Genomic DNA, 14,328 nt, shown 5'->3' with positions numbered 1-14,328 from the left:
GTTAATCTTATCTGTGGCATTTGAAACAAGCCAGCTTTATAAACCATGGTTAAAATGGGCTTAATGAATAGGCTTGTTTTAATGAACTATAGTTAAGATTAACTGCATTTTGTCTGGGGTTTAGATATCATAACAAGCAGCATTTTTAAAAAAATGGAAACAGAAACTACTGAAATCTTCCTTACCGCTCTGCCAGAGCAGGAGATGGGTGGTGGCAGGCTGGAGGGAGGAAGCACATGAGCCTTCAGATAGATCAGTTTGTCCTTGTAATGTTCAACTTTGCTGCAGTTTTCTTTATCTGAATGAGACCAGTATCTGTACCTCAACCCATACAACTGCTGCATAAGGATAATACTGACCCACCCACTTTGTGAGACTATTAAGCGTTATTGAGAATTAATATAAAGTGTACATGAATGTCAATTATCATTTTCCATTCTGGAAATAAGTGCACATTTGTATCTTAAATATATCTGTCACCTTGTTAAGATGCACATCAAGGCCCTAAAATTTATTTCAAATTTATGTTCCAGTATACAGATCAGCAAAATTGACACAATGATCGGGCATAAGAGAAGAGAGCTGGAGTTGTCATGTTCTGTACTAGCTAGTATGGCAAGGTAAAGCAATCAACTGGTTAAGAATTGTTTTGTTTTGTTTTTAAATGCACTTTGTCACTAGTGAAGCTATAGTCACAATATCTAAAGAACAATAACAAATGGGTTAAACTTTCAATAGTATTTGAAATTGTGGTTTTTTTATTTACATATGATTACACAAAATAAAATACTTATATTTTATGTTGTGAACCACCCTGTGATCTTCAGAAGAAAGACGGTATACAAATTTAATACATAATTTTAATTATATTAAAATGTGCTTTGCTATATAATAGTTTGGTTCTGTCTACTATTCTGAATCGATAGAACCTCAGTTAAGCAAAGCGTTTGTCTGGTTTCTTGTTTTGCATTCGGAATGCTTAAAACCTAGGATCATCATATTGCTCATAATAAGATAAGAGGAATGCAGTAATAGGAGTCTGGTTATATTTTTATTTTTTGATTTGTAATGCAGAAACCTAACATTAATGAATATTTGGGACAATGATACTTGCAGGCAAATTCATAATCCAGGTGATTTAAAAGCTAGTAATAGATAGATATAGATCACGGGTGTCAAACACAAGGCCCGGGGGCCAAATCCGGCCCGCCAGACCTCGTCATGTGGCCCGCCGAGCGCCCCAGCCAGCGCGACCCACAAAGCGCCGACAAACAGCTGGGGCCGGGGGGGGGGGGTAGAAAGGCGGCCGGAGCAGTGCCGCATGGAGAGTCCCGAGCCTCTGCGATGCAGCAGTGCTCTGTAGCATTTTGAATCCTCTTCCTCCTGCCACGGCTCGGCGCCTGGAAACAGCTGCTGCTGCTGTTGCTGCTGTTGCTGAAGCACAGACAAAGCACCCAGCAGCGCCGCGTGGAGGAGGAGGAGGATTCAAAGTGATACAGAGCACTGCTGCGTCCCAGAGGCTCGGGACTCTCCGCACGGCACTGCCAGGCACCGACCCAGCAAGCCGCCTCCTCCTCCTCCTCCTCTTGCCTCACCTCCTCCTCCTCCTGCCACCCTTCCTTCCTTTCTTCCTTCTGTCCTTCCCATCTTTCTTCCTCTCCCTCATTCTTATTCTTTCTTTCCCTCTACTTCCTTCCTTCTTTCTCCCTTTCCGTCTTCTCTCCCTCTTTCGTTTTCTTTCCTTCTTTATTCCCTTCCTTATTTCCTACTCTTCTTTCTCCTCCCTCTTTCCTTACTTCCTCTCTCCCTCCCACTCCCTCTTTTCTTCCTTCCTTCCTTCCTTCCTTCCTCCCTCCCTCCCTCCCTCCCTCCCTCCCTCCCTCCCTCCCCTCCCCTCCCTCTCCCTCTCCCTCTCCCTCTCCTCAGAAACATAGGATGCTGCTTTATACTTCTGGCCCTTAAACCCTGGAACCAGGAGAGCAGTTCCAGTGAGTCAACCTCAGCCAGTCCCTTTGGTGAAGGGTGGTGGCTCACTGGCAGAACATCTGTCCTGCATGCAGAAGGACCCCAGTATCTCCAGGTACTAGTAGCTCTGCAAAGGTCCTGCATGAAACCCTAGCGAGCCTCCACCACCCAGTGCAGTTACCAAAAATCATTTTTCAATAAATTGTACAATAATTGTACATTTGAATATCTACTTGCCATTATTCTGACTAGGTTTCTGCTTTCAATGCTAGTTATTACTTACATTATTACAAAAAACAGTAATAATTGAATGCAGTGACAATAATTTATGATAATAAAGAGTGGACACATAGTCCTACAGATACAACCGGCCCTTTGAGGGTGACCAAACTGCTGATGCGGCCCCCGATGAATTTGAGTTTGACACCCCTGATATAGATGGATAGATAGAATTCATTTTGGAAAGCAAAAGCATTTTCTATTTTCCTATTCCACTTCAGACCTTTTAGAGGAGTCCAAATCCTCTAAGCCCAAAAGGACTTTGGCCAAGATAACAAACTTTAAATCCAAGAAGGGAGTCTCAATCCTTCATGTGCTTTTCATTATTATTTATCCAATGGATACAATGTGTTTCTATGTGGCCTTATGTGATTCCCCACCAGCCCCCGGTAGGATTCTTCCTGTAACTCTTGTTTTTATGTGGGTTAATTTTTACAGAATACCTTCCATGGGGTGTGAAACAGAGATGACAACCTGCTGTCTGGTTTCCACTTCTGTAGTGGGAACTCGTTTTTTGAGAAGTTCTTCGCCTTTGGAAAACTTTGGTAAATTTTTTTTGTAAGTTTTATTTATAGTTCATATAAAGCAACATTTCATTAATTCCTCCAACTATATTATGTGATTTCCCCTATTTAAATACAGTGGAACCTCAGTTTATGAACACCTCGGTTTATGAATTTTCGGTTTATGAACGCCGCGGACCCATCTGGAACGGATTAATTCACTTTCCATTACTTTTAATGGGAAAGTTCGCTTCAGTTTATGAACGCTTCAGTTTATGAACAGACTTCCGGAACCAATTACACCCACGTTTCAGTTTATGAACGCTTCAGTTTAAGTACTTCACGATCCCGTCTGGAACGGATTAATCCACTTTCCATTACTTTCAATGGAAAAGTTTGCTTCAGTTTATGAACGGTTACTCCGCGGACCGTCTGGAACGGATTAATCCACTTTTCATTACTTTCAATGGGAAAGTTCGCTTCAGTTTATGAACGCTTCAGTTTATGAACAGACTTCCGGAACCAATTGTGTTCATAAACCGAGGTACCACTGTATACATTTTAAGAGTTAATTGTCACATTGGTATGAAGTATTTTAATTTGAAATGTCTAAAGAATGTTCAGGTGTAAAGTTGGTTTTTTAACATAATATGGGAGGTGGCTAAGGTAAAATGTGCAGACCTATTTTAATCAGGCCCTAATTTCTTCTCTCTCTACCATGCCCCAGGTTATAGAAATTATTTCACTGCCGGTTATAACATTTCCATGCGGATAAGTTAGGGCTGAACAGATCCTAAATTAAGTCATTCTAAGCATGCCTATAAAATGTAGTCTTTTTGAGGTTATCCTGCTGAACAAATAGATACTTGCAGTTCAGAGGGACTTGAGCCACATAGTTCTTTTCAATAGATATATAGATTTCTGTTTATTTTACTACCTTAAACAGAATTCCTGCTTCGTAAAACATTTTCCCTACTAGGAATATACAGAATACATATCTCTGTGTTGCACATATGTGCACACAGAAAGAAAGGAGAGAGGTTATTTTGAGGAATCATAAGTTCTTTTGAGGTAGTGTGTCCGTACAGTGTTCCTCAGTCTACCCTACTTTTTCCTGTTCATAGTGATTCTATGAACCAGAATAGGAATATAGGCATTAGGGTTGACACAAATTGATGAATGATTCTGCACATATTTGAGCTTCATTCTATTTAAGGGTGGGGACCTGAGTTAATGGCTTCATAGAAGAAGTCCGTTTTATTTTAGGCTTTAAAGAATGGGGCAGAGATGGGACCATGAGCATTTGGGGTGAGGATACAAGGGCAAAAAGGGAGAATAGATTTCTAAGGGAGTAGAGCCCCCTTCACACCTGAAGCACATTAATACCAGGGGCATGCTGCTGGCTCTAGCTCCAGCCATGCACATGTTGGCATGGATTTAGCTGCAGTGATCACATAACAGATGGGTCTTTGCCAATGCATGGATGTACAGGGATGGACATGCAAGCTTGGAGTGAGTCACGTATGAAGATTGCTCAGATAGTGAGCAGCAGCCAAGCCAGTGTTCTTGGTGCTTTGTATATAAAGTATGCTAATTTAGAAATTTGATCTGAGTTAATTTATTTGAAAGAATAAACTAAAATAAGACATAACAGGCAAATTGACTCTTGATGAAATGGCAGTAGCCCCAGAATAAAGAAAAAGCCTAGCCAAAGAGGCAAATACTGAATTAAATGTGGACATTTCTAAAATAAGTAATGTTTGCATTCACCTTACCTCAGTACATTAAACATTATTTCCTCCTCTTCCTTTAATATATATATATATATTAGAGTCTTCAGAAAAGGGGCATGTTGTTACACATGTCCAGGAAGGAGAAGAGAAAAAACAAACTTCTGGTGCAGCTGGCACAAGAGGAACAAGAAGGAAGGTCTCGGATACTACACCTATAAGAAGATCTGCCCGGAATGCTAAAACTGAAACCTCGAGTCAGTCTCAGAGTTCACCAAAATCCAGCAATTCTGGATGTGAGGCCAGTGGCGATGGTAGCTCATTTATGAATGCTGCCTCTGCAGAATCTGAGAAACTACCTCCAAAGCGGAAGGCTAAAAGAGGAGCTAAGCAGAAGGAACCTGTGGTTAAAAAGAAGCTCAGAAGTTCTGGACGTTACGGAAAACCATCTAGCGATCTATTAGATGATGAATCTGAGACGGAGGTAACAACAGTACTAGATAAAAGCAATCTACCCGACAGTGAAAATACCGCCACTGGCTTGAGTCACAAAAATGATGTAGAAACAGAGTCTGCTAATGGCTTAGAAAATTCCAAGGACTGTGTGACGTGTCAGGAAGATCCTACAGGAGATGCTGGTGAAGGGCAGGCTACTTTAGACACTGGTTCCTGTGATCAAGATCCTCCTTTGCTCACCCTAGAGGGAGACACTGAAAAATGTGAAGTAAAGGAAGACACTGAGTTTGAAAATAATGGATGTCCTGCTTTTGAAGAAGTAGATAAAATTTATAGTGCTTCTAGAGAAGATACCTGCAATGATACAGGAACACTTACTCATGAGCCTCAGGAATTAGGCAGTCCTATGAAGGAATTGCCGGAGAAATTGGAACCCGTGGCAACAGCAGATCAGCCTTTGGACAGTCCCAGGAATGAAATCCTGGAGAAAGTCGAAAGCGTGGCAATATCAGATGATATGTTGGCTGATCCTGAAAATGAGTTGCTAGGTACAACCGAATCTGTGGCAATAGAAGATGAGCCAGCTCCTGATCCTAGAAATGAATTCCTGGGAGACATTGAACCTTTGTCTGTAGCAGATGAGCCTGTGCCTAGTCCAAGAAATGAATTGTTTGGTGAGTCAGAATCTGAAGCAATAGTAGATGAGATGTTGGAGAGGCATGAAAAGGAAATGCCCGAGAAGACATTAGCTTCTCATTCTTCTGAGGATAAATCACCAGAAGAAATAGGATTTGAGGCAGTAGCCAAGGAGCCATTGGAAAATACCACAAGCACATTACAGAAGCTTCCGGTGTCATTGGAAATGGAAGGTATGAACACTGTAGAAAAAGAAGTCCGTGTACCCACAGAGAATGAAAAAGATAATGATTTATTAATTACAATTTCTTCAGAGAATACGTTCAATCAGTCTTTAGAAGAGGCTAGAGAAGATTCTAGAACCAGTTCATCACCCAAGTTGGAAGACCTTAAACATTTTAGCGAAGACAATAATGAGATAGTAGCTATGGAGTGTGACTCATTTAGCAGTGACCAGAATGAATCTCGGATAGACCAGCCACTAATGAGTGGTAGTGTAGAGCAAGAGGCAACCTCCTTTTCCCATGAAACTGAAAACTCAGTATCCCTTTCAAGCTCTTCTGACAAGAAAGAAGAAACAGAATGCTCCACAGAACTTAAAAAAGATAAAAAGACCAGGACTAGGAGATCAAGATTTCATTCTCCATCAACAACTTGGTCACCAGCCAAAAGAGAGGGGAAAAGATCCCAGTCTCCATCTCCCAAGAGGGAGATTGTGGCTGAAAGCAGGATGTCTCGATCTCCTAAAAGGGATGTTTCTAAAGAAGGGCGCAGATCTCTATCACAGTCTCCGAAAGGAGATCCTCCAAGAGAAGAGAAGAGATCCCCATCCTGTTCTCCTAAAAGAGAAACTCTGAAGGAAGGGGAAAGGTCTACGTCCCAGTCTCCAAAGAGGGATCTTATGAGAGAAGGGAAGAGGTCACCGTCGTCTTCTCCAAAAAGGGATTCTCTCAGGGAAGGAAGGCGATCTTCTCGGACACGAGCTAAGGAATCCTCTCCAAGGCACAAATGCCGATCTCAAAGTAGGGATAGAGATAGTGAAAAAGATGGGCAAAGAAGAGATCATGAAAGAGAGAAGAGTAGGAGGAGACGGTCACAATCACGATCAAGGTCTCGATCTAGGTCAAGATCGAGGACAAGAAGCAAAGGCCCTTCATTCCCTAGAAATGAGAGGGATGGCTATTCACCTCCCAGGTGGAAAGAACGGTGGAGAAATGATAGCTGGAGAAGTCCCAGAGGAAATGACAGATATAAAAGAAATGAGCAAGAGAAGCAGACAGAGAGTATGAAAAGAGAGAGGGACAGTTCAAGCAAAGAGGCTGACAAGCAATCTTATTCTGACCAGCATAGGAAAGATTATCCAGACTGGGTTATGGAAAGGATAAATTCTGTTCCCGAAACAAGGAACAGAGAGGGGGACAATTTTAAAAATCAACCGTGGGATGAAAATAGGCAAAATGATTCAGGGCCTCCATGGAACAGAAGCTTTGGATCAGGTTGGAATTCAAATCGCAGCAGAGGTGGCCGTGGCAGAGGTGGCCGTGGCAGAGGTGGCTTTACGTATGGAGATCAGAGTGAAAATCGCTGGCAAACTAAGAAGCCGCACCCGGGGAATGCAAATAGTTCCGGAATTGAAAGTTCAAGGTTTCCAGAGCACCAACCATACAAACGTAAGATGGAGCAAGACTTCTCTTTTGATACACCTGCTGATAGATCTGGGTGGACTTCTGCATCAAGCTGGGCTGTGAGGAAGACTTTACCAGCAGACGTACAGAATTATTATTCCAGAAGAGGAAGAAATTCGTCAAGCCCACAGTCTGCATGGACAAAGCCAGAAGAAGTAGCACCTGAGCAAGGTATTTATTTTCCCCATATTAACGCATAAATCACTGGTTTGGGATAGAGCGGGCAGACAGTCCCTCTTTTTTTAATTCTAAGAATGCTAGATGGGATGGTTAACTTTAGCTTCTGTGGAACTATCCCACCTTAAATATTCACAGCCTTGCTCAAATGGTGAAGCCGTCAAAATGGTGTATGTTCCACTTTCCTGTTCACCCACTATAGCACACACGCTTCACATTTAATGTTGAATAAAACTTTGATTTTTGGGGTGCCCTGAAAGTTTCAGTATATCTATTCAAAAATTTGTGTTAAGGTATTATAACTATTCATACTGTACAGTGGATAATAATGTAGCTGGAATATATATGCTCAGTACAACTCTGTGGAAAAGAATTTATTTTATGTGGAGCACACAATAATACTTTTAAGAGAACCCTGTATTGTATGTTAAGTGAGTGTCAACGAGAATTGATTTTTCATTGATTGTCCATCCTCTGCAGCCTCCTCTGCTCTCTCTTCCTTCCTCCACTTCCCAAAAACTACTCTAGAGGGCTAGGGAGCTTCTGGAGCAGTATGCTAGGTAGCATTGGACTTACATCCATTCAACTCCCTAGTCCCATATTTTAGCCTACATTGCAGAGACAGCAAAACAAAAGCATATAAAATAACAAGACCAGACTACCACATGTGCTCTTTTTGGGGAGAGAGAGAGAAATCTGGGTTCCAGATTTAAGATGATGATATTAGATACCATGTATGGACTGCATGCCCTCCATTGTGCTCTGTTTTTTGTAATGCTTTATGGAACTACATGTTTTCAAAATGTCTTTCCCCCGTCTGATAGATCCAAACTTCAAAGACCAAGCCAGCCAACAAGGTGAAAGTTCTCAACTACCTATAAACGTGCTGCAGCCACAGATGAATGTAATGACACCCGTAAATACGCAACATCAGCCAATGAATATCTTCCCCTATCCAATGAGCGTCCCTGGTCCTATTGTGAACATTCAGCACAATCCATTTAGCCTTCCTCCACCGGTGCCCATGCATCTTCATACAGGAGTGCCTCTCGTGCAGGTAGCAGCTTCAGCCAATGTGTCTCAGGGACCACCTCCTCCACCACCACCTCCACCACCATCCCAGCAAGTTAACTATGTTGCTTCCCAACTGGATGGAAAGCCGTTGCAGGTATATCCTTTGGTTGTAAAAAAATAAATAAATGTTTTAAAACTGACTTTTGAAACAGGGTTCAGTTCTTGTTATGTAAATATGCATTTGGCTGGAAGTTTTCCTTAAACAAATTAATGCTGTAATTAGATTGACTCAGAAGCCCATTGGGAATTTTTGTTGTTGCTTGAATCATTCTTTAGGAAGTCCATGGAAGGAAAATAACCTGTCCCTTCTGTCACCCTGTACACCATCCACAGTTGTTCAGGATTGCCCTCACCTTAAGCCATAAAATATCTCCAGTTATCCTTTGTTAGTTAACATTTCTCTTCCATCATTCTAATGGGGGAAAGTATTGCTTTACACATTCTTTATACAAAAGGAAGAGAGAAGGAAGAGGAGCTTCAGTTTCTGGCCCTGTTCGTGCATACTGTTGTGTGGCTGTCATCCCATCTGCAGTGGGACAGGGTGATGGTTTATGAGTTTCCACATGAGCAAGAACTGCTCCCAGGTTAGGTGCCTGCCTTGCTGTGGAAACTTAAAACCTTTGTAATCTTCCCAACCCACCTGGTTGCTGGTTGCAGACATTGCTGCTTCAGAGCAGAGTCCCCAGCAGTGTGGATACAGTGACTTTGCAACAATGATAATGCATGAATTTGGCCTAGTTCATATTATTTTTAAAAAACTTATATGTAGTCTGGTGAATTTGTTTCCCCCGTTGTGAAAAAATTCATTGGCAGTAAATTCATATGCAGATGGTTTTTAGGGGGGCAGCAACAAAAATTGTTCACAAAAGCCTAAAATCTGGGTCCAGGATAACAGCCAATCCCATATGTGTGCGTTTACTCAAGTCCTGCTCCAAGAAATACATTTTTGTGTGTGTCTTTATATGGAAGTGATAATCTTCATAGTTAAATTCATTTACATATCATTTGATATACCCTACTTATAAAAAGGAACATGAGAATATTGGTCATTCTTTGTGTGGTGATCAGTTTGTCATTACTTTGAAGAGGTTTGCTTTAAGTTAATATTCCTGGCTTGGGTGGGGATAGCAAAGTTTTGCTGTCTTTCGTATCGTAATCAGAATGTTAATCTCTAGGGTTCAGTTCCAGAAAGCGTAATCAAATTGAAACAAAACCAACACTGAAACAATGTCTTAATGAAGAGGTAATTGTGGGGTCGGGGTGAAGAGGGACCTCATTGGGAAACCCTGACCCAGAGAACATGGAAAAGTTGCCCGGCCTGCACTCCACATCTAAACCTGTTGCAATTCTCCATATCCTTGCGAGACTTGGGTGGGTTAGACTTCCTTCCACAACTGAAGAAAACATTCATGTGAAGTCCAGTGTTCATGGTGGATGAATAGTCTGTCTTCGGATGATATGAAGCAGGAGAATGGGGAACCCATATCTCTTAAGATGATGGATGCATCAACCCCAGCTAGCAAGGCCAATGGTCAGGGAAGATGGGAGTTGTAGTCCAGGAACACAGATTAGCCATTCCTGACTATATAAAGCAATATGCCTGGGAGGGGAGCTTTCTTCAAGATCTTGCTCGGCTGCCACATCTCTGTTGAAGCACAAGTACCTATTCTGAAGTGCTTCTCAGAAAAGGGCCTCTGCATTTGCTCAACAGATACCACCTTGTGAAATGTTTGCTGCTGTAATTGGCTACTTTTGGAATCTGCTCCTCCTGCATCTGTCCTGGACGCTTTCTCATTCTTCCATCGCCATTCCACAAGCATGGTATCTGGAGTGAACCAGAGCAGGATTGCAAATCACTGCTACTGAAGGAAGAAGACTCAAGTGCTTACACATCTTGTGCACTGCTTGCTCCATATAATAGTTGGGCAGCGCTCATATCTTTTATCACAACTGCCTGATCAAAGTGCAAAGCCAGAATGAAGGGCTTCTGTCTATTACTGGTTGGAAAGAAAGTTTGCATTCCTAGGTTTATGGCTGCCTATTCTGTGGATTTCTGTAGTGTTTTCATTGTCGCTCTGCCCAGCTGTCAGTAGATCATTGAGAGGCTGCCTTCTCACTGGTTCCTTCTGTCTTTACACCTGTCCTGGGTGGTGAGCTTTGGCTTCTATCCTAGCTGGCAAATGTTTCCTTCTTACATGATGCAAGGGAGTTCAGTCTCTCTATCTGCCAGGAGCTCTGCAGACTGTTCTCTTCCCTCCCCCCCAAGTCTGCAGAAAACCCCCTTAGCCTGCATTTTCACACAAATTGCCATGTTACTAAGACTATTGGGTTGCAGAAAAGAGGGGAAATGGTCAGTGTCACAAATAGGATGGATTCTGTAGTTAAGGCTAGCCTCAGCTGAGTTGAACAATCTCTTTCCACCTATTAACTATCTCTCAGAAATGTTAGAAACACCCAAGAACTAAAGGTTCAGGGCAGGAGCGTTGGATGCAACTAGTTAACATATTAACTTCTGATAACTTTTTAAAACAGGCTATTCCTAGTACTTCCCATGTTGCCAACAACATGAGTACAACCCTCTTGCCTGCTCCAACAGCAGCTGCTCTGGGAAGTGTGGAAACGGTTCAGGGACCAAGTTCTGGTAATGCAACATCATCAAGTAACATCAAATCCTCTAATGCCGCTGTAAAATTGGCTGAAAGCAAAGTAAGTGTAACGGTGGAAGCCAGCGCAGATAGCTCGAAGAAAGACCAGGCAAGTTCAAAGCCAAGAGCAATGTGCATAATTCTGCAATGCTAAAATTGGAGAGAAATAATTATTTACCCTAAGGAAATGGAGAGGATGTCATCTTTCACCTTCCATTTAAATCATCTTTTTAGCTTCCTAAGAAATCATAAGGTTTCTTTTGGGGGGGGGATTATAGACTGACCTTGCAAATAAGTTAGTTCCACCTCATTAGAGAGAAAACTTACCAATTTGAAGGGGGGGGGGAATGCAAAGGGTGGGAGGGGTAAAATATCAGTATATACAAACCTGAATTTGTTTACTGTTTTCACAACATTAAACAGATTTTTTGAAACTTGAAATATAAAACTCTTATTTGGTTCTAGATTCAGGTAGGTAGCCGTGTTGGTCTGACACAGTAGAAATATATATATATAAAACTGCCCAGTAGCACCTTGGAGACCAATTAAGTTTGTTCTTGGTATGAGCTTTTGTGTGCATGCACACTTCTTCAGATACTGTATACAGATACTAAAGAAGTGTGCATGCAAGAACAAATGTAGTTGGTCTCTAAGGTGCCACTGGACAATTTACATACATACATACATACATGTATGTATGTACGTACGTATGTATGTATGTATATGTATATGTGTCTTATTTGGCATATGTATGAAATTTAAAACTATAAACACCTCTGTTTTGTACAAACAAAACTGCAAACATACCCAGTTGTAGTTCACTTTCTTCTGTGGGTCTTGATTAAAGTTCTCTTCTCACCCAGATTATTTCTCTGAGGCTTTTGCTTCTGACCTTTGTATTCCGCATCAAGGCAGGGCAACAACTTGCTTGTTTTTCAATTGGTAGCAATTAAAGTAGACCATTTCAGGGGAGAGGTGAAAAGATTGACCACAAAGGAGGCACCAGATCAAAAGAACATGTGAATCTGGATGCTTCTGGTATCTCCATTCTAGACCATAGGTGACCAGAAGACGACAAGCAACAATTCACAAGCAACAAGGTCTCGTATACTCTCAGGAAGATAGCAGCACCCTCTAGGTGCAGAAGTGCCTCTTGGATTTGATTGTTGTAGACATTCTCAAGTCAAAAAATAAAATCTTTGAACAATATTTAAAGCTTTTTCAGAGTTTCCCCCATAGAGAAAAGTTTTCAATTGGGTTTCTTTTTCCTGGCCTTCACATGTATGCTACCCAATCCATACAAGTGCTGGTTATTTTTGATGAAAAGAGGAACAAAAGATCTAAATGTTGTGAAAGGTTCCTTGCCTGGTTGCTTAGAGTCAGCTGTTATTTGCCACCAGCATCCAGGTGGCTGTTTACAAGCCTTGTAGACCACTAGCAATGCTTTATTGAACTCGCCTATCTGATAATCCTTAGATGAATAAAACTAGAGGTTGCAATGGTTTTGTAGTGTCAATGAAGCTCTCCTCTAAATCAAAAGGTAGTATGTTTGCATTGGTATGCATCTTAAAAGCAAAAGTAGTCATGTTGGTCCATTAAAAAACAAAGAAACCCTAAAATCCTTAGTTGAGCAATAGTTTTTGGGACCAACCAAATTTTCACAAAATTGGGGCAAGCTTTCCCATTCTCCAGAACTGTTCTTCATCTTACACGGTTATTTCAAAAATGTTGGTTTGTGTGCCTTTTTCCTAAGTGTAACACTCGTTTTCCTAATTTTTCTAGAAACTGCAAATTCAAGAAAGAGCTGCGCAAGAAGTGAAGCTGGCTATTAAGCCTTTCTATCAAAATAAAGATATTACTAAAGAAGAATATAAAGAAATTGTGAGAAAAGCTGTAGATAAAGTAAGTGATACACTATTACTATCAGACTGCATTTAGCAGTCTGCATTCTTCTAACCTTGAAACCTGTTGAACAGAGGAGGCAAAGAGGTGAGGCTAAGTGACAGGCTTATTGCTCTGGAGAATAGTTCACACAGGAGTTTGTTAACGGAGGTGAAATAAGTAGTTATAATTTAAGCTAGTCTTGTACAATCTTTAACAATTCTTCGTGAACATGATAATAGGTTATGGAGAGAGTGTGGACTCAATATTTTATTCAGCTTGTAGTGTCCCCCCCCCCAAACGGAAACCTTTATACCCAGCCTGCTTTTAGAATATCAAAAATTGTTCTTGCTTATCTGATGGCCATTAACAGTCAGGGTGGAGTTGGGGATATTTTCCTACTCCCCTGGGAAACTAGAAAGGCCTGGTGAAGCTTACTCCCCACCAGATACGGCTTACAAGGGTAATTTATTGAGATCATATGTCCCAATAATTATTTACTTTCGGTGTGATATTAAGTGGTATGGTTGGTGCTGGTTAACTTAATGGTTGTGTGTTCTGTTTTCATGTAGGTCTGTCATAGCAAGAGTGGGGAAGTTAATTCTGCAAAAGTGGCTAATTTGGTAAAAGCTTATGTGGACAAATACAAACATTCACGGAAGAAAAATCCAGACGAGGCAGTTTTTGCGGAAAGGAAATGAGCGCAGGTGGAATATGCCATCGAGATGTCTGCAAAGTGCAATTTTGACATGGACTATTAACTAAAAATAGTGGGTTGAAATATGATTTTGATAAAATTATTTTTCGATATAGTGTATAATGTTTTGTTATAAATAAATATAGATCAATGCTGCAGCTTCTTTATCCTTTTTGGAAAGGATATGTAAAGAGAAACTAAAAGGAATAAAGGAGAGTGCCCCTCTTATTAATAATATACAATTGTGTTGAATGCCACATGTACAGCATTTTGGTTCAAACAGTAGTGTATAAACACAGATGTTTGTCAAAATACAGTGACTTGGACAGATATGTACAATATATGTAAATCAGTCAGGGGAAAAATTCAAGGCAGATTTTTCTTTAATCCTCCTGCCAATGCCCCCTCCCCCTTTTTTCAATTCCAATTAAATAAAGTGTTTTGCCTCAATTTACAGGCTCAAAATGTGTGTTTAAAAAGCACACTCTTTGTGAATGGAACAACTCACAAAAAATCTACAGAAAATTTGTTGCCCAGAAATTTGGGCATCATTTTCCTATTGTAACACCAAATAAAGGCTATGCTGCTTGTTGTTTTGTG

General features: G+C 41.0%; 1 protein-coding gene across 3 annotated transcripts in view; it reads left to right on the top strand.

The window, feature by feature from the left end:
- The window catches only part of SCAF11 (SR-related CTD associated factor 11), a 30,090-nt gene extending 15,762 nt beyond the window's left edge, over nt 1-14,328 (top strand). The window contains exons 9-15 of one of the 3 annotated variants that reach the window (XM_035127112.2): nt 534-620; nt 2,683-2,789; nt 4,579-7,425; nt 8,256-8,599; nt 11,038-11,211; nt 12,933-13,052; nt 13,604-14,328. In XM_035127112.2, coding sequence (XP_034983003.2) covers nt 534-620; nt 2,683-2,789; nt 4,579-7,425; nt 8,256-8,599; nt 11,038-11,211; nt 12,933-13,052; nt 13,604-13,732 — 3,808 coding nt within the window. In that variant the 3' untranslated portion in view covers nt 13,733-14,328. Of the gene's footprint in view, nt 1-533; nt 621-2,682; nt 2,790-4,578; nt 7,426-8,255; nt 8,600-11,037; nt 11,260-12,932; nt 13,053-13,603 lie in introns of all 3 variants that reach the window. The other 2 variants (XM_035127110.2, XM_035127114.2) reach the window with 2 other exon arrangements.

The sequence above is a fragment of the Zootoca vivipara genome, chromosome 10 (genome assembly GCF_963506605.1).
Source record: "Zootoca vivipara chromosome 10, rZooViv1.1, whole genome shotgun sequence".
NCBI classification, from domain to species: domain Eukaryota; kingdom Metazoa; phylum Chordata; class Lepidosauria; order Squamata; family Lacertidae; genus Zootoca; species Zootoca vivipara.
This window is presented reverse-complemented; position numbering and strand designations above follow the sequence as displayed.